This window comes from Pezoporus wallicus, unplaced genomic scaffold, assembly GCF_028554395.1.
Source record: "Pezoporus wallicus isolate ANWC-B61680 ecotype Strahan unplaced genomic scaffold, APGP_CSIRO_Pwel_v1 contig_3952, whole genome shotgun sequence".
Taxonomy (NCBI): domain Eukaryota; kingdom Metazoa; phylum Chordata; class Aves; order Psittaciformes; family Psittacidae; genus Pezoporus; species Pezoporus wallicus.
In genome coordinates, this window is record NW_026635034.1 from 3,018,874 (window position 1) to 3,038,231 (window position 19,358).

Below are 19,358 nucleotides of genomic sequence, written 5' to 3' on the forward strand. Positions count from 1 at the left end.
GGAGAGGGATGAGGCAAGGAACAGGATCTGATTGTCCATAAGTAATATAAGGAGAGGAATAAACCAGTGATACACCTGACTGCCTTGTGCTCTAGCAATGGCTGGAGTGTCCCAGAACAGGGCACAGTATCAGCAGAGAATGACCTGAGGGCTGAGTAGCATTTTTCACCCTTTCTTCGTGAAATTCCTAATCTGCTCTTCCTTGTAGGCTTATCAGTGCTTTCCCCATGACCTTGTAAATGGAAATAGAATGAAAAGGCTGTCTCGTTGTGCTTGCCTTCTTGATTAAGTACAAGCAGAAAGACTTCATCTACAGCTGATGACTGCCACAGAGAAACACATCACCCATGCGAAAGGCAGCTTTCCATTTTCAGAGCTCTGGGGGTGGATACCGGGTGAATCCGGCTGCTGAGATCAAGGGGATTCTGCACACGGAAGCCAAAGGTGGATGCATGAATCCATGCGCGCTTTGACGCAGCATTGGCGAGGCAACGCGCGCCCAACGCTTCAGCCGGCGTTGCCAGCAGGCTGTGGGTGGCTGTTTACACTCAGCCGGCTTCACAGTCCCCCCACGGGACTTGTCCATCACTACAATATTCATGGGACCATCTGGTTCCCCCCACCCAACCCCTCTGCTAAAGCAAAGTTTTCAACAGAGGAAGCCAAACAAACCCTTTGCTGTTAAATGAAAACCTGTTCGTGCTGGCTCCCCTCAGATGAAATTCCTGCAGTGTATATAAATGGAGATGCAGCCATCCCCATACCAGACCTGCACAAGGTGATCCCAAATTACAAAACCACCTTTTTTTCCCTAACATGTCCCTGCTATTCAAGGTGATGATGCTCCTTGGGAGTGTTTCTGCCCAAGAGCAAATTTGCACCAGGAATTCATGCCCAATGTCTGGGATGCAGACACGGGCAGGTCTCATCAGGGTTTAGCTGATTGCTGTGGTGGGTATCTGTGTCTATGAAGGTGCAATACAAGCCATGGCAGAGCAAGGGAGCCACGGCTGGGCTTGTCTGTGCTTATCCAGGGAAGAAAAAAATCAAGAAATGGAGAAAATCCATGAAGCTTTGCAAAGGGATTAGGATTTACTGTAATATCAGGTGAATTCAGGTCAATGAGAAGCTGAGGCTGGAATTTATCTCAGCTGATAATAAAACTTCCTCTTCACACGACTAAAAGCAGGGATATAGTTACACATCCTATTTAACCTGACTCACACAGCCAAGCTTGAATTGCTACCTAACTACGTAATTACTAATAGGATCTTTTTCCTATACTTTTATCTAACATTGTGAGGTTAAGAGTCTGTAAGATGATATTCTCCTTAAAATATTATTATGAAATCATAAAAAGGAAAAGGGAGCTGTGTGCCTGAAAACTCCATTTTATTCCTGGCATTGGTGTGGCTGTTTTGCAGTTATGAGCAAAGCCCTTAAAAATGTTCTTGCCTCAGTTTATTGAACTGTGAAACGATGATAACGCAACTGGGGATCTGGGAAAGGCTGTCTCTTTATCTGTGCCTTGAGTTCTTTATATGCAGGATGTGAAGAAGTTTAAAACATCACTGTGGCACCATCTTGTATACTTGCTGTGGACTTAATGCTTTACACTTGTAAACATGATATTTAGTCATAGAATGGTTAGTCCTCTGAGAGGTGATTAAAAGCACTTGAAGATATACATTTATATGCTATTTCTCCAAATCATGATACTGTGTGCCTTTCAGCAAGTAAATAATTACAAATCATATGACTTTTCATACGATTACCCTTAGCTGATAAAAACCCCTCTGCTTCTGGCAGGATGTATTATACTGAAAAGGAATATCCTCTTCCAGTAAATTTCAGACATTTATTATTAGTAGCATGACTACTGTTGGTGAAAGCTCAACAAAGCAGATTTGGCCAATGAATATGGAAAAAATAACGTTGTTACAAGTTACAAAACTTATTCTTAACAACTAGTGGTAAAAATTAATGAAAAATAAAGTGTTAAAATCTATACAGTTATTGTTTATTTTTCTCTCTTTTTTTGTACTACCCCTGTAATCGTCTTCAGAATAGCATTTCATGTAACAGAATAACTCCAATTACGTGTTTTGTCCCGCTAGAGATATTTAGGGCTGAAATAGCTGTTAATTTGCATCTGATGGTGAGATGTTTATTTTCAGAACAACATGTAAACGTTTTCTAAGATGTGTCATTTCCATTTCACACATTTCATGAAACACTGTGGGCATCTGTTTATTTGTAATTTTTGCATAATTTGGTCATAATTTGCTTGATATTTTTCCATTCTTGCTTTCTGAAGGAGGGAAAATAGGCACTATACAGAGTATTTAATGCAAAGCATCCTCTTAGTAGAAGCTGAATTTTACTAGATTGGTCTTTAGGGGGTATCTACTTTAGCTCTCTTATTTGTTCCTTTCTGTTCCTGCAAGGGTTTGATTACTTATCTGACTTACTTCCCATTTTTTCCCCTCCTGGTCTCTCCTATTATGGCTGAGACCTTGTGTGTTTAAATCTCAGCAGCTGCCTGGAAACAATCTTAACTCCACCTGGGATAACCTCAGTATGTTTCCTTATCAAAATATGTGTTGAGGTGAGCAGTCACTTGGGAATAAAGATCAGTTTGTCTGTACATATTTATTGGTACATAGGGGTAAATAAAGGGGCAGTAATCACGTGTGGATAACAACCCTGTTTCCTTAAAAACTCATGATGATTTGAGGGAAATCTGTGCCTTCTCTGATCAGTCCCTCCGTTCATTATGTGCAGACACACTTTTGCAAGATCATTACTGGACATTAGGCAGAAATTGAGGTGAAGAGCTCTGACTGCCACCAAGTCAACCAGTCACTGAACCCTGAGCATTGCCAAGATAAATTTGCAATAGCACAACATGCAGAGTGTTGAGGAAATGGAAACAGAGGGAAATGAGCATGTGTTGGAGGCTCAGAGCTATGTTAGGAGATACCTTTTTTCTAGTTGCATGTGGATGGGTGCTGAAGCTAATCTAGGAAAGGTTTTGAGGAAGATTATGTTCTTGTCTCCATCAGTAGCACTTTCCCAGCCTTTCCCTTCAGAGGCTGATATCCGACCGTCCTTATCATGCTGTGCGCCCACAGCTGCTCAGAAAAAGAATGAAACCCTCTTGCAGGGGCAGTTCTCGGCACACCAGGCTGTGCTGGAGGCAGGTCTGTAACCAGACCTTGTGTCCCTGCACTGCCCTGCTGCTTGCCAAACCTCCAACACCCTCCACTCCCTGCTGCTGCCCTTAGTTTGGCGGAAAGCTCTCCTTGTCCTTCTCAGACCCAGTGGCTTGCACTCTTCCCTGTTACATCCTCCAGCAGCCCCATACCCACTCCATCCTCCTTACACCCTCACTTTTTCATGCCCTTGGGGATTCTTTACTCACACCCCTGCATCACTCTGCAATCTAAGGCTTTCTAAGCCATGCTTAATTCATTTTCACATCTCACAAACCTCAGATCCAAGAGGAAACCTACAGCAGAGAAGTATCCAGCAGACAAGAAAGCATGTTTAACAAATAAAATGGTCTGAATCAGAGACCTGCCTCATGTACAATGCCAATCAATAACAACTGAGTACTCCCATAAATACCCACTTTCCACTCTGACTCAAAGATGATTATTGTTTTTAAGAAAATTCTTCTTTTTCCTCATACTTAATCCACAAAAGAGTGCAAATACAAGCTTTGGCAGCAGATCCCCCTAAGAACAAGCTAAGGACAGAAGAAAATGTCCTGCAAAACCAGGTTCTCAAAAGCTGTCTTTAAAAGTGGGCAGGAAAGGCAGTGAAAAGACTGTTCTTCCCCTACTTAGCCGTTCCACATTAGCTTGGTCAGTGTGCGGGAGACTGGAGCTAGGACTGGATATGAACCCAAATGTCTCCTTTCTCCTACAGAGCTTATCAGAACACCCTGAACTTTCCACCTGGGAAATATTAAGCTGGGAAAAGCAGAACGAGCTCACTGGGGAGATTTCTTGTTCATTTTTACCTGTGGCTGGGCCAGAAATACTTCAAAGAGAGATTTTCTTGTGACATTCAAAGTTTTCTGACTCTGGTGCCTGTGAGAGCTTGAGCTCTACAGAGACAGATATTTATGGGGTCAGGGTTTCAGAAGATCTCAGCTTTCATACAGGCACCAAAATAAATGACCTGCTTTCCAGAGAAGGTCTCACCACTGAGGCACCCAGCCCAGTGTCCCACAGGGAGCCAGTGAATTAGGAAGTCCCTTTGAAACCAGGACTCAACTGACAACAGTTTGCTTTTAGATATCTGACCTGAGATATTTTGAGCTAGGTTTTTAAAGCGGTTTCTGAACCAAAACCAGTAAAACCTTTAAGGCACAGAATTCATTCCAAACCTCGCTAACTATAGAAAACAACATCCTGATCCTCCAGTGCAAAGAAAAAAGGAGAAACAGAAAAGTATGTAGGACCGCAGTACCCCAAGGTGAGAGCTTTATATATGGATAATTATCCATTGCCTTTGTCATATGAAAACAATGCAAATACAATTGAATCAAGGGCTAGAGTCTAATCCAAAATCTGCATTTACCTCCTTTTAGACAGGGCTTCTAGGCCAGACCGTATGAAATACAGGCCCTGATGATCTCCCCACAACCCCAGTACATGTCCATCAAGGCACACTCTCCCTTTCCTAAAGAGGTTTTTCTGAGAGCTACTTTATTTTCCTTCCAGATGTGCCGTACTATTGCACAGCTGGCTCTCACTATGGGCCATGCTGGATCCTTTCCTGATTCTTGGAGATTTGGGAGGCTTTGCTGTCTTTGGCTTACAGTGTTCAAGGGAAAAACTTGTTCATCCAAACCTTTCCATTCAGTTTCACTCCCAATAACAAAGCCTTTGTATTTTCACCATAGGGAGATGTTAATGGTGATGTAAAAAGGGTGTTGCCAGTAGATTCAGCACATTAATTGCCTTCCACAGACCTAAGACAAACCTCCACTACTTCTGATCCAGTACTCACTAGCAAACTGCTCTGACTGAGCAGTTAGTGTGCAGAAGGAACAGACTGCACAGATCAGTCATTTGGGACTTTGGGATAAAGAGGAGGGAAACCTGGGCAAAGTGGAAAACTTTGGAGAGCAGGAGAGCATCAAGAGCCACAATGTTTGATCTAGAGTGAACAGACTCATGTCTTTTATAACTGTCATGCCTGGATGGTACTGCTGTGTGGACTTCTCATTACAGTGTTGTTTCTAAATGCATTGAAATCTGAGTCACAAAATCCTCAAGTAGGAAAAGCCATCTTTAACCTTTCACTGGTTTGTCCCTGACCACCCCTGTGAGTTTTGCTTTGTGGACCTGCTCACTGTGAGCTGCCTTGTTCAGTACTGGGGTCACAGCACATTCATAAGGTGGGCTTTGATGTGGTGAAATTCGGCTGCTTTTGAGTAGCTGCCTTCTCAGGAACATGCAAATCCCCCTTGAGTCAGATCCACCCAGCCATGACTATGTATGAAATACAATACAAGAGACACCAGAAGATCCTGAAATCAGCTGTTCACTACAAGATATTCTAGCTACTGTTAACTGCATAGAAGAGCTGTTTGCATGTGGCACTTACCTAGCATCCCTTTGTTGGAACTGGATAAGCACATATCCTTTTCAGCACTGGGAAGAACAAATCCAACCACAAACACCTCCACCCCATCTGCCATCAGTGCCAACCCTAAAACAAAGAAAAGAGTCCACTGGAAGCGTCCATGGCCACACTCCTCAATGATGTTCTCATACTGGTGGGCGAGTTGCTCCTCGTCCTCCATCCTCTCTGCCATAAGGTCAGCGCGGTCTCTGTATTCATCAGCCATGGCAGGAGCTCGCTTCTTCTGCTTCTCTTTAATGTCATCTGGGTGTGGAATTCCTTGGTACTCTCCCTCATAGACCTCATCATCTTCATCATGGCCTTCCGTAACATCACTCTGGGCATCTTCTTCATGAGCAGGCTCATCCCCACCACGGTAGTAGCCGTCATTGGGTGCATACCCTTCGTAGTTACCATCCTGGTACCTGTAGTCATCTGAAACTTGGTTTGCATCTCTGCCCCCTTGATAGAGGTTTGTGTTTCTATATCCATCATCCATTCTGAATGGAAATGTCTAATTGCTGTAGATCACTGTGTGTAGATACTCTAATATATGTATTATTTTGAGCAATTTCTGGTATTGCTTACTTGAACATATCTTCTCTCTGTTCTTTGGAACTGACGGGATACACAGTTTCCCAGACTCAGAAGGAGAATTACTATATAAAGTTTCTCTTTGACAGAGTCTCACACAGCTTTTGATAATCCTTCACTTTTCAGCTGTCATTTGTAACTTGCTGGCTTCTTCTGTGCTTTGGGTGGGAAGAGCTGCTGTCTGGTGAGCAGCAAGGAACAGCAAATTGCACAGCCCAGGAGCTAGGAGGATTTGACAGGTTTTTCCTGATTCATTGTGGTGGTGAAGGTCATGTCCTGAGAAAGAGGAAACAATAGCAGTGAGGCAGCAATAACCTTTGCAAGCACACGTGTTGAGTTTAACATCCAACGTTTTGAGTACACGCTTTTCTATTTCAAAAAAATGGCAACAAAGTGTTTGAGGAATGTTTTTGCATCATCAAAACCCAAAGCCTTAGAATGAAAAAGAGCATTAAAAATGACCAATTTAAGTGGAAACCTAAAGCAGAATGTAAAGTAATGTGTCATCCCAATTTCTTCCTTCCCAGAAATCCTGCCTCCCACATGTGGTCCTGGTTTCTACAGGGAGCAGAACAGTATGGGGCTGGGCTGCTGGAACAGACCTCTCAGACTGATAAATAGGTTTCTATCCATCTATCCAGGGACGTACAACTGCCTAATATCATAATGACACAAAAGATGAGTTTGGTTTTCTTTTTTCATCCAGATCCCAAACTTAATTTTATTTAATGGCTTCATTTTTTCCCTAGTGTCTCTCTGTCTGTATGACAGATGCACGACTTGCATGAAGTGTCTGCCAAGATAAAGTCACTGAAAGTCACACCAAGCTCTGTTCTTCCCATATCTACCCATCAACGGAGGATGATTTTCACAGAGAGCAAAAAACAAAGCTAATATAGAATCACTGCTCTCTGCAGGGAAAACCAAGGGAAGCCAAGTCACATCTAAGCACATTCTCATTTTTGACACCTGATTTCCATTATTTTTCAGGCAGTTTTCAGCCAGCTGGCTCTCCAGTGCTCTCCTGCATTTGCTGCTACACACAGCTGTAGACAAGGAGTTTGCAAAGAGACTCATGTGGGAAACTGAGTAGAGTCACGCTACAGCGTGCACAGCGTAGGCATGCACAAAATGTGGACCTCCCTTTAAGCTTTGAGTTACTTGCCTAAATAAAGCGTGAATGAGCTATGAAATGACATGGTTGGGCACATGTCTGTATATATGTGGGCACTGTTACCTACACAGTCAGTTGACCTATAGAAGAGTACGCAAATGCACACACCGTAAATAACAGCGCTACCTCTGCACTTCATGATCTTGTTTGGCAGACAGTATGGGTAACATGCAGCTAAAATGACTTTGGAGGAGAAATTCAGTAGAAACACTCTCAGGAGGACATCACTCCTTCTGCAAATGCTGTGAATTTTTGGCAGCCCAAACATTCAGGATGAGCAAAGAGCAGACTTGTCTGTATGGAGTCATGGCCATGCCTTGCCTACGCTGTTCCAAGAAACTTCATAAAACCTTCCTCTGCATTTCTGTTTAGGACCTATATATTTATGACACATAATTACAAGACATCCTCTGCAGACCCTGCCAGAGTATCTTCCTTTTCTCTGACCTCTCTGCCATTTGTCATTGCATTCAATGTATTTCCTCTTCCCTTGCTTCATGCTGAATCACACAATACATTTTGCATGAAGTTAAAAAGGCAGCAGGGCATTCTTCCAGGGCTGAAAAAGAGCAATCAATAAAGCAACAAATAAATAAATAAATAAAGAAATCCCAAAGGTATTCTGATCAGGTTAGAAAGACCAGGAGACCCTGGTGCAGGCAGCAGTAAAGAGAGTTCCGCATCTGCAATGGAGGTGCTAATGTGCAAGGGAGTTAATATATCTGACAGCCATGAGAAGCATGTAAGAAGATTCTACATCTTTAGTTGCAATGCTGGAGGGTCACCACTAACGGTTCAAAAATCCAGCAGAACTTTTGACTCTCAGAACCTCCCAGTCTTGAAGTAACTTTCTTGTTTCCACAAAGATTTGTGTCACGAATGAACATCGCGTTCTCCAAGGCAATAAAAATGTAGTTCCAAAGAGATACATTTTCTCTTGAAAAATAAGAGGAAAAACCTTTCTTTTCCAAACAGAAAAAAAAGAACAATATGTGCTAAGGAACATTAGGTCTTGCTCTGGAAGTTTTTAAACATCATGTGTTGGCAGGTTATGTGTCAAAGCGACCTCAAACATCGGAGCAGGAAGCACAGTGACTTCACCATGTTTGTCCCTTTCTGGTCGCTACACAAGTGGATTGAAAACTCATGTTAGGAAATGAAGTAATAAGAAAACCAATGATCAGTAACAGAACTGATCAGATTCTGGGTCTCCACAGGCCCTACCCCTACTTTTTCTAAAGGAGAAAGTATGTTCTTGAAGGCCAAGTGCTGGGAATCTTTTCATTCCCTATTAAACAGGTGCCAAGGCTGGAAGCTGAAATCCTTACCTCTCACAACAACAGGACCAAAGAAGATCACAAACTTAGGAAAGACCCACTGAAGCATCCACACTCTTTCCCTGGTACACAAAAATTGTTATTTACCATATGAGATCACTTACACCTTAGGCATCATAGGAAATAAAGGCATGAGCTGACAATTCTCATAGACCAATGACAGCCACCTGTGTTGGGAAGAACATATAATTCAGAAGAAAGGTTGTGGCTAATAGTATTCACTGGTCTCCCATCCACTCTGTAGGATGGATATTTCCTGGGATCACCCTGGGAAAAGAGGCAGGCAGCGCCCAGAGACAGGCTATAATTTAAGACTGTTGAATGCTTTACTTTGATACTTCACACTGCTTGTTTCCTTTCATTGCCACGTACCCACAGGCTGATTCACTCTAGGCTTGATCCTTTAAGGACTTTTTACTCAAGCTGAGCTGCACTCACTCATATTAGCAGCCCCATTTAGCATTTAGATATGAAATCATGACTTCTCATATACATTGCAGGCTTGAGTTGCTATAATTACCTTTCACAGTGATACATGAGAGCTTGAGACAAATATACACATCACATCAAGTCTGTTGTAGCGAGGTGGGTGTCAGTCTCTTCTCCCAAGTAACAAGCGAAAGGACAAGAGGAAATGGCCTCAAGTTGTGCCAGGGGAGATTTAGATGGTAAATGCTCCATCCCTGGCAGTGTTCAAGGCCGGCTTGGACACAGACATGGTCTAGTGTGAGGTGTCCCTGCCCATGGCAGCGGGGTTGGTATTTGATGATCTTAAGGTCCTTTCCAACCCAAACTGTTTTATGATTCTATGATTATGAAAGATTTCTTCACCAAAAGTGTTGTCATGCACTGGAATAGGCTGTCCAGGAAAGTGGTGGAGTCATCATCGCTGGCAGCATTGAAAAGATGTGTAGACGAGGCCCTTAGTGACATGGTTTAGTGATGGGCTTAGAAGTGCCAGGTTAATGGTTGGACTTGATGATCTTAGAGGTCTTTTTCAATGATTCTATGATTCTATTACAACCTTGGACCCTTTTAAACCAAGTTATCTTTCTGAAACATGCAAGCAAAGTTTAAACACACAACAAATGTTAAGGCTCTGTAGAGCAAAGTCTGCAGGGGAGGGAAGGGAGAGGCAGGAAAGTTTCATTATGGGTCTCCCCAAAGTAACCTCTTAAACTGAGCTTCAGACACAAAGACCTGAAGTACTGGGAATACAGTTCCTTTCCTCACTTGTAATTCCTTCAGTTACTCCTGTATCTTGCACACTTTAACAGCAACTCCTTAATACACATTATTCACCTTGCAGTTTTCTCGCACTCCTAAGCCCTTTAGTCAGCTCAGATGTTGCATACTTAGCCAGGAATTCATTTGAGCTCTGCAGTTTAAAGTAGTAACCTACAGTCTTGGATATACTCATGATAGAAATGGCATCTCCTGTAGGAAAAGGGACTTTAAGAACAGCTTAATACCCATGTTTGCCCCTGAAAGAGTACATAACGGAGGTGCCTGACATGCCCAGGTAATAAACTGTGGGCTGAGGGGCAACAGAGCTTAGAAGAAAAGCTGGGAAGGGTGAGTTTCTTGTAGCTGGCATCAAATGAAGAGAGTCTGGATCTTGTTAGAGAGCTGAGCTCTAGCAGAGAACAGAACTTGTGGCAAATCAGTGAGCAGGGCAGTTATGAAGACGTGATGTGTTATGAAATATGTTGAACATGATGGAGTTTCTGGGAAGGTAAAGAGAGTAAGGTTGTTGTCTTGTGGGAGCCAGGCCAGAGCCTGAAGGGAGGTGTGGGTGCACATATGTATGCAGTGGAGAGACTGCCAAGGCTTGGAGCTGACATATGGATCCCTCTCTTTGCATACTTGGAAAGGGAAAAATCACAAGTCAGCAGCTGAAGGGAGAGGTTATGTGACTGCTAAGGATAAGAAGCAGTACAGGGCTACTATAAAAATGCTTTCAGGGATCCTTAGCATTCACCAGAATAACCCCTGTAAAACAGATGGCAGAGCAGTTTAGTATTCTGCCTGAAGGACGACTGCTCTAGCAAAACACCCTCACCCCCAGAGCTGCTTTCTGCTGGCACCGATGGGAAGATGCTCACATCTTACAGTGACCATAAGGACACTCTGCAGTCACAAAGCTGACTGTAAAAAAAATTCCTAAGAGGAAATTTTCCTCGCGAACAGAGAAAGGAAATGGTGCAGATAAGGTTTTGTGAAATTCCAATCTCAGCCTCCTAATGAGGATGCAATTAGGGGATCCATTTGCACACACGAAGGGCCAGATTTTTGAGATGCTTAACAACTCACAGCTCCCAGGGGAGCAGTATCCTGGATTTCAGGCAGCCAGCCAGCAATCACACAAACATTATTAGACAGACTGAGTACTGTAGCAATGTCTGATGGTCATGTTGCTATATGGAGGTGAAGTGTTGCCGTGTCTGGGACACTGCTCTGTACTGCAGGCTGAGCATCCTTGGGTCTGTCCCTTGGCTTCTCGGCATTTCTGTGTCCCTCCAGGCTGCACAATGGGAAGAGCACAGCCTTCCTCTGGTGTGAATTGCAGATCAGTTACTCAAACCCTTTACAGCTGAATAGATGGCAAGGTGTACCCCCGAAAGCCTAAATAAACCAGAAACTGGAGAAAACAGGTCCCTGTGCTCCCTCCTTCACAGCTGAGGCCCAGGAAAAGTAAATGTTTTGCCCAGAGTTTTTGTCAGGTTTCCACTGAATTCTTGCCTTTTATTAAGCAACAAAAGTGCTGCTTTCCCTTAGGAGAATGCTGAAACTTTTCCTCTTTCCAACCAGTATAAATAATAATAAAAAAAAATTCTAAAATATTAGCCTGCAAGCCTATAATTCACAAAAACAACACTTTCAGATCACCATCCATTAAAAATATTTCATCTTATACTAGAAAAGGTTGCCCTTTTCATTGGCACAAAAAAAAAGCGGGTTCATGGGGAGTTGTTTCAAACCAAAACCCAAACATTTGCTTTAAGAAATGCCAGTGTGGCTGCTGCTTAATCCACTTTTTATTGGAAACAGCTGTTGAAACTGATTTTTTTTTCCCCTAAGAAAAACACAGTGTTTTAAAAACTGGCATTTTCTTACTAAGAAAAGTTGCATCGGAAGCTCTCCATTTTACTGTCACAGATACAACATTATCTCAGGTGCAACACAGAGAAGGAATATAGGGAAAGTAACCCTGCCAGTTATACACATATGGCTGAAAGTACCTGTGCTGTGGGGCAGAAAAGGGGCTTTTCTTCCACAGGGCTCTGATAACCCCCCTTTTTTTTTTGCTAACATTAACATTGCTGCTGCAGCCACACAACATCCAGAAGGGAGCTGAGCAGTAGCATCACTTTCCTGGGCAGACGGCAAGGTTGAGTTCTTGGCAAGGATCCTGCAGAGTGAAAAGCTGCCACATAGGGAGAGAAGATATATGTGAGGGAAGTCAGAAAAAGGAAATGAGGAGGCTTCCAACGCAGAGAGGTAGAAACCGAGTGAAATTGAAAGTCAAGGAGCAAGGACAGGGATTAATGGTCCAAATCATGCTCAGAATAAAGGGGGAAATGGGCAGGGAAGGATGAAAGCCATGATATATTATTGATCCACAAACTGTGGGGGGAAAGACACTCACTGCTTATGAGTAACAGCAGTTCTCACCATATCTAAGGATTATCACCCCAACTCAGGCCATCCCTACTAGAGCTCAGCCCTAATTCTTGCTTCACCTTTTGCAACTCTATGTCACTGACAAAATAATAAACAGGGAAGAAAGTCCCAGAGCATGGAACTCCAAAACACTTTAGGAAGGAGATAGCTGTGAGGAAATAAAAGTAATGACTGCTGTTTAAGGTGGTGGTTGTACCAAAATAGGTCATGTTTTTTGCAGGTCTTCAGCAGTCACTTTCCTTACTTTGCCTTTCCGTAAGATATCTTCATCAGATGGTGGTGATGAGAAATGAGCCCCTGGGGAATTTCCAGGAGGGTGTTCTCAGATCTGAACACTGGCCACTGAATCAGTGTGATTTAAGCAGCTGGAGATACGGTCTCTATTTTGGAAATACAGGTCAGCCCTTGGGAAGCAAGTTTATATGTGATTAGAGCCTAGTATGGAGCACTACATGCAGCCCCAAATAAAAATGCCTTCTGGTTCCTCCCATTCCCTCTCCAGGCTCACAAGACTGGCAGTAGAATTTGTCTTTGCAGTTAACATCCAAAAGAAACCACAGGCAAGCATTCTTGAGGGAGGACTAAATCACAGTCCCAGGTTGGAAACGTCAGCTCTGGATGTATTTTAAGTCCCTTTTCTGCTCTTGCTCAGGAAAACCAAGGTGGATGAGTGACTTTTCTGATTCCCTTTTTCAGTGACATGGTAGCTAGAGGCAAAATGGAGCCACTTTGCCAAAACAAAGACACAGTGCTTACACGTGCGGGCATGTCAATATATGGGTTACAGGCATAAAGTTATGTGTTAATGGCTATGACAATCAACTATGGCTGCAGATACTTACAGGAAGCTAACTGGGTCTGGACAACAAGAGATTTAAAAATCAAAGTCTGTAAGCAAGGTTAACCTTAAAAAGAATTTGCTTTGAACTCTGGATAAAGAGGTGTCTTTTGTCATGGCTTCAGAGGAAAGCGCTGTGTTAAGTGAGAACTAAGGATAACAACAAGTTTCTCCTGAGACTATTTTTTATTGTTAAATAGATGTGTAACACAGGTTCAAAAACTCTCCATGGAGCTTATTAAGCAAGCTATGTGTGCCACAGATTCCATATTAGTAGCTGTGAGTGAAAAGAAAAGCAAGATATTTGAAAGTTATTGGCTTGAAATCATCTGCTTCAAAGAACTGACTTTCAGCAGTTCAGATGGCACCTAATGACTGCTCCTCTGCAGCACAGGTAGGACATGTAAGGTAAAAGTCCCATTTTTGGTGTAAAGCTCATTGATTTGCTCTAAGATGCTGCTGGGGGCTCTGGGACGAGACTCATTTGTTCATTTTTCCCATGCTGTCAGCTGAAAGAAGATAGGTGCTGATGCAGCCCTGGTATATTGAGACAAGTGAGGAAAACAGAGCTGAAGCAATTTAGTGTGTTGCCAGCAGATCAGATTAATAATTTAACAACAAAAGCGTTTCAGTTCCAAATTCTCTGCTACAGAGTCAATTGAATTTAAGCTGTCTGACGGCTTCTGGATAATCCCTATCGATCTGTGGTGGGTTTTATGTGTTTCTGTGTAGGTGCATAGTGTGTATGTGTTTTGTTCCACCACAATAAAATACCTACTGTGTAATTTGGTCCTAGAGTCCTGCATTACTTTGCTACAGCAACACATTTTTCTGTGAAGAGGAGCTATAATGGTTGAAGATGAGGCATCTACAGTACCTCATGAATCGGGGGGCAGAGCCGGATGCGGTATGAACACACAGTTCAGTTGTTTGATTGAACTATCCTGATTTATGATAAGTAAGAATCTGTCTGTACTGCTCTAAAGCCATTATACTTTTTCATACTAATCCATCCTGAGTGCACTGGGGGATGTTTCTGGTTTCCAGCACACTGGGCACTAAAATGCCATTGCCTTATGTGGTGGTGACATCCCCAGCAAAGAGGCTGTGGGCTGAACTTAACTTGTAATCCGCTACGCTTTGTTATGAACAAAGGGACAGAAAGTCCTCCAGATTGTTAAAGGGAGATTATATCTTAAAGCCTGATATTCTCTTGGTGCAGATGCTTTAAAGGTCATATCTAAGACAGTATGTGCTGCAGCAAGCTGGCACAGTGAATGTGTAGCAGATGAAAAAAGGAACAAGCATCAGTCAAGCAGGATAAACAGCTTTTCTGAAGATAAGGACACAGACAAGTAAGTTGGGTGTTCGTGAGATAGACAGGAACATTTAACAGTAGGAGTTGGAAGGCAATGGCTTAGCAGCACAAAGCTATATAAGGAGGGACAGATTACACATTAGAATTCCAGAGAAAGGCCCTAAAAGGTCAATTTGACAAGCTGAATATGGATAATGAGTTGAGACAGATGGTGTAAGAGTATGGTAGCTAATAAATAATGAACAGACTTGCTTCAAGGAGCAAAAGCATGGAGAAATCACAGCTGAGAGCTTAGTCAGAAGGGAGGTGGTGAAGGGGAAAAGAACAAAACCATGGAGGGTGTGAGAGAGGATTGTCTGGTTTCAAGTGCCAGAGTCCTGTGGAAATGATAACTTACCCAAAGAGAATTTAGAAACGCGTATGCCTGAACTGGAATTTGACCCTCGGAGATTAACAGTCTTTTAGCTGAGAAAATACTCATGGTCTCTAATCTTTCCTAGATCTCTCAATTCCCTCTTCTCCTCTCCCACTGTCACAGTACCTAAGAAGGCTACAGTGCTCACCCCTCCCGGGAAAGGCTGGGAAAAGTCCTTATGCTTGTTTTGCACATCATGACCTAACACAGAGAGAGACTAAACCTTCACCTGAGCACTGAAACAGGAAATGCTGTGCATTGTGTCCCATACTCCCAGCTTACCTGCAGACCAGCAAGCTAAGATCTGATTCTCCTTCACTCCCAGCTACCTTTGATATGATAACCAAGATAATAGTGAGCATTGCTGCCCCATAAATCTTTTGCTGATGTGGAGCTGAGGCACAAACCCTGACCTGGATACCAGGGAATACTCTGGCATATCCCCAAGAAACTTCCCCAAAATTACCTGGAGAAGCCATATCAGTGCCAAATATCCAGCACATGCCTCGGTTACATCCTTGTCTTTTTAAGTACCACAGAGTACAAGAGTACGAGGCTTAACTGCTTATTAATAAACCAATCCCTCCATCAGCATTACACCTGGCAGCATAAACCAAGAGGTAATTTAATGTATACATAAACAAAGATGCCCTGGTGCCTTTTAATGAGCATTTCTCTATGCATTTGCCCTTGGACAGCTTATTAGGTCTAACCTTACTGGGCTTGGAGGCCCTGACAAGCTCCCAGAGATGAGTGTAAGCAATAACCTTGGAAATAAACTGTCTGCAACTCAGCAGCTTCTGCCTGTGCCAGACAGCAAACATGCCTGATTAGCTGTGAACTGCTTAGCTTATTGGCAAAACGTGCCTCTAGCTATAAAGGGGACTTTAATTTCATCACACTTGCAACCTGTGTTATTAAATAATGAGCCACTTAATTAACTAATTAATATATGGCTCTGATGAATAAATTTGCTCCAGTGACAGTGTCATGAAAGCAGACCCAGCCCAGAGTGATTTCTGAGTGCTGCTTTCTTACAGAAGGGATCTTTTTCCTGCAAATGTCTTTATTAAATACCTCATTCTTTCCCCAGCCTCTGATAGAGCAAGGTCTGCTGCTTCTGCTCATCCTGCCTCCGGACCCCCCAGCACTCCTTCCCTCCTTGCTGAAGCTTCCCCCCTCCTTTGGCTCCATGCAAAGTGCCCTCAATGTGTTCTGCCACAAAAATCACTCTTTGCCCAGAGTTACCCCACTGCTGTGGCCAGGATGCATCATCTTATTTCCTGTCTCCAATGGGAAATGGCTGCAGTGTCTTGGGTACTGAAAAGCATCCTCAGTTAATGTCCATGATTACCTTCCCATTGCTGGGGCACCAGCGAAACTCCCCACAAACTGGAGAGGGTAGGACAAATCATTTCATGTACCTCATAGCAGCCCTTCAAGGTTGCCTCACGTTTTCCACCATGGTATCAGAGCATGTTAAGAAAGAGCTTTAGCAGAGACATTTCCAAAGGCTGAGAAATCTCCCTGCAGGGAACTGTTCCTGCTATTGGGAAGAGCTCTTTCCCAGCTCAGGACGTTCAAGCATCCATCTCTAGAGACAGTTGCTTGCTAGCTCCAGGGAAGCATACACCAAGGCACTAACCGTGCCAGAATACAATCTCATTCCAAGAAATCCCCTGTGCTACAGCCTGTCACAGCCAGCCTTATGCTTCCGGATGCTCTTTAATAGGTTTGATGCTTAGGTTTCCTTTCATGGCTGCTCAACAGCCAAGTCTGAGGAGCACAATTATTATAAGTTATTATTATAAGAGAGGTAGTTCTCAAACTAAATACAGCCTCTTTCTTTTTTCTGCATAAGCCCTGCAATACAATTGCTTTGTGGTCACAAGAGCTTTCAAAACTGCAAATGCACCGTTCGTTATGCACCTTGTCTGTGGAGAAATGCAAGTGCAAGCAGCAACAGCTTTAACGAGATGGTCACTCTGACGCTCCTTTCAAGGTTATGTAGCAGGGAAAACACTGGAGCAGTTGCTTTTGCTCCATCCATTCTCAGAGCGCTTTGATTAGTTTGGCCCTTTGGTTGCATATGAAATACTACAGAAACCCTGAACTTTGTAGCATCCATGGTAATTCAACAGATTCCATTATTATCAAATTCACCGTGTGCATCACATACACCACTGATAAAACAAAACCACAAAGTGATGCTTTCCTCTCTAAGACAGCAATTTGCAAAACCTGTCTTAGCTGGGAGACTGCATCTTGAATATGTCAGATTCCCAGATCTTTGACGAACCTATTTTTGAAGCAGGCATCTTGCAGAAAAATCACCAAAAATACATGTATTTTTGTTGAATAGATGCACAAGCTAAAATTACTGTGGGACCTGGAATATGTTGGCACTGACTTAACAGTACCATAAGACCTCACATATAGCAATGCTACATTTATACTTGTGTTTTATACCCATATGGAGACTTTCAATTCAAAAGAGCCCACGGCAGTTTCTTTTGCACCATGCAGCAGAAGAGGAGCATGGCTAATTTGAGCACATGGAGTGGGCCCCTTAACATTATGAAAAGGTGGATTGCTTGGCAGTAGTTTTTCCTAAACATCCCATATTCCTTTCTTGTTCCTGCAGAAGCCTTTAGTATAGTTCTTTGCAAGAGCAGCTCATTTACACAGAGCCTTGGGTTTGGGCAGTATGTTGAAAGCCTTAAGCTGTGCGGTTCTCAGCTGTGCCAATGGTCATCTACTGTCTCTCAGTCTTCTGAAATGATGTTTTTGCCTCTTCGGTAAGGAGAGGAAAAGAAAAGGATGAAACCACTGAAATAAGGAGGAAATACTGCAGATGCCAGAGTGAGAAAGCAACAGCAAAGCGTAAGATACAGCAAAGGGGATAGGACAAGGCAAGGATGGTAAGGTTAAGGTCAGAAAAGAAGGGAGAAGGCATAACAGTAGCTGGAGTACCCAGTCTTGAAAACTAATGTTGCCTTGAGCCAGTAAGAGAGAATTAAAAAGAGCAATTAGGCATATGAGTTTGTAGCAGTGAGAAGGCTCCACATTTGCCTCCCAAGCAGCCTAATAAATTCTCATGCTCAGGCTGGGCACTAATGATGAAAAAGGTTTATTTCCCCAAATTAATAGCTACAATACATCACCAGGATATAGCACCATAGCTCAAGTGTACGCAGGAAGAAAACCCTCAAAATCACCTGTCGAGGCAGGAGGATTTGGCTGTTATTTATTGCTATGTGTGACTCATGCTTGTGGGTAGGGGCACTGCAGCACGGGTGGGAGTGAAAGTCAAATTGCTGTCAGTGTAATTTATGCCAGGAGAGTTGAACTCAGGCTACTTCTTTATGTTTCACCTGTAATTTGTCTGAAAAATATGAAAAAGGGTAAGGAAACAGCTTGAAAAATACATGCCTATGCAGCCATTTGTCAGGCTCAGGTTTGGTTACAGGAAAGATGGTTTAATGTCTCGGGCAGCATCAAGAATCCATACAGTTTTCGTTATGGCAGAAATGGCTCAATTAACCCTAGAGAAGACAGTTACTTTGCTGTTTGGTTCCTTGTCTGCAAAATAGCTGTAATAACTTACTTTCCTTACCTGTCACAGACAGTGTAGGGAAAATACAGCCATAACTGAAAAGTGCATCTTGTAACCCCTGACAGAGCTCAACAGTTCAGCTTTACGGACTTCAGATTGTCCTCGCCAAAGCCACAGTGATCTTTAAATTATGCTTGCAAGAACACAGTCTCCTGTGAATGATCTCCAATGTGCTGTTTCTAAGCAGAATCAATGATATAGGTTCATAGTTGTCCTTCCATTCCCCTTATTTCTGCTCTACCTTATGATGACATACTAAAGACACCAATAGTCATCAGGCTCCATAAAAATGGAAAGGCAATGGAAACCCTGGCATGCCCATGCAAAGGAGCTGCCCTGGCATTCACAGAGGGAGGGCAGGTATCTTGTGACCTGGGGACCAGTCCTTATTGAACCTGGTGTAAGCATGCTCCATTCTGCAGATATTGAAAAGAAGGGAATCCCTGTATCCCCTCCCAAAGCCCAGCCTCTTTTACTCAGCTCAAGCCTGCTGAGGGCTGTACAGCAGAAATTCCAGCTGCTGTCTTCCTGAAAGTGAGTTTAATGGAGGAATATGGCTTTTAGCAAGACATAAGCCATGTGGAACTTAATATCTTCCTCCCTGATGGGAATTAGGGGCATGGAGTATTGCACCGCTGCTGTCACAATGTGCCCTGGTGCACGCCATCAACAGACAGGACTCAAGGCTGTAGCTGTGTGCCCATCATTTTGTAGACTTGATATTTAAGAGAGCTGGCCACAC

General features: G+C 43.1%; 1 protein-coding gene across 1 annotated transcript in view; it reads right to left on the reverse strand.

The window, feature by feature from the left end:
• The window catches only part of SV2B (synaptic vesicle glycoprotein 2B), a 55,245-nt gene that overhangs the window by 21,400 nt on the left and 14,487 nt on the right, over positions 1-19,358 (reverse strand). The window contains exon 2 of the mRNA XM_057419940.1: positions 5,623-6,510. Within this exon, the coding sequence (XP_057275923.1) occupies positions 5,623-6,139 (517 nt within the window). The 5' untranslated portion in view covers positions 6,140-6,510. The remainder of the gene's footprint in view (positions 1-5,622; positions 6,511-19,358) is intronic.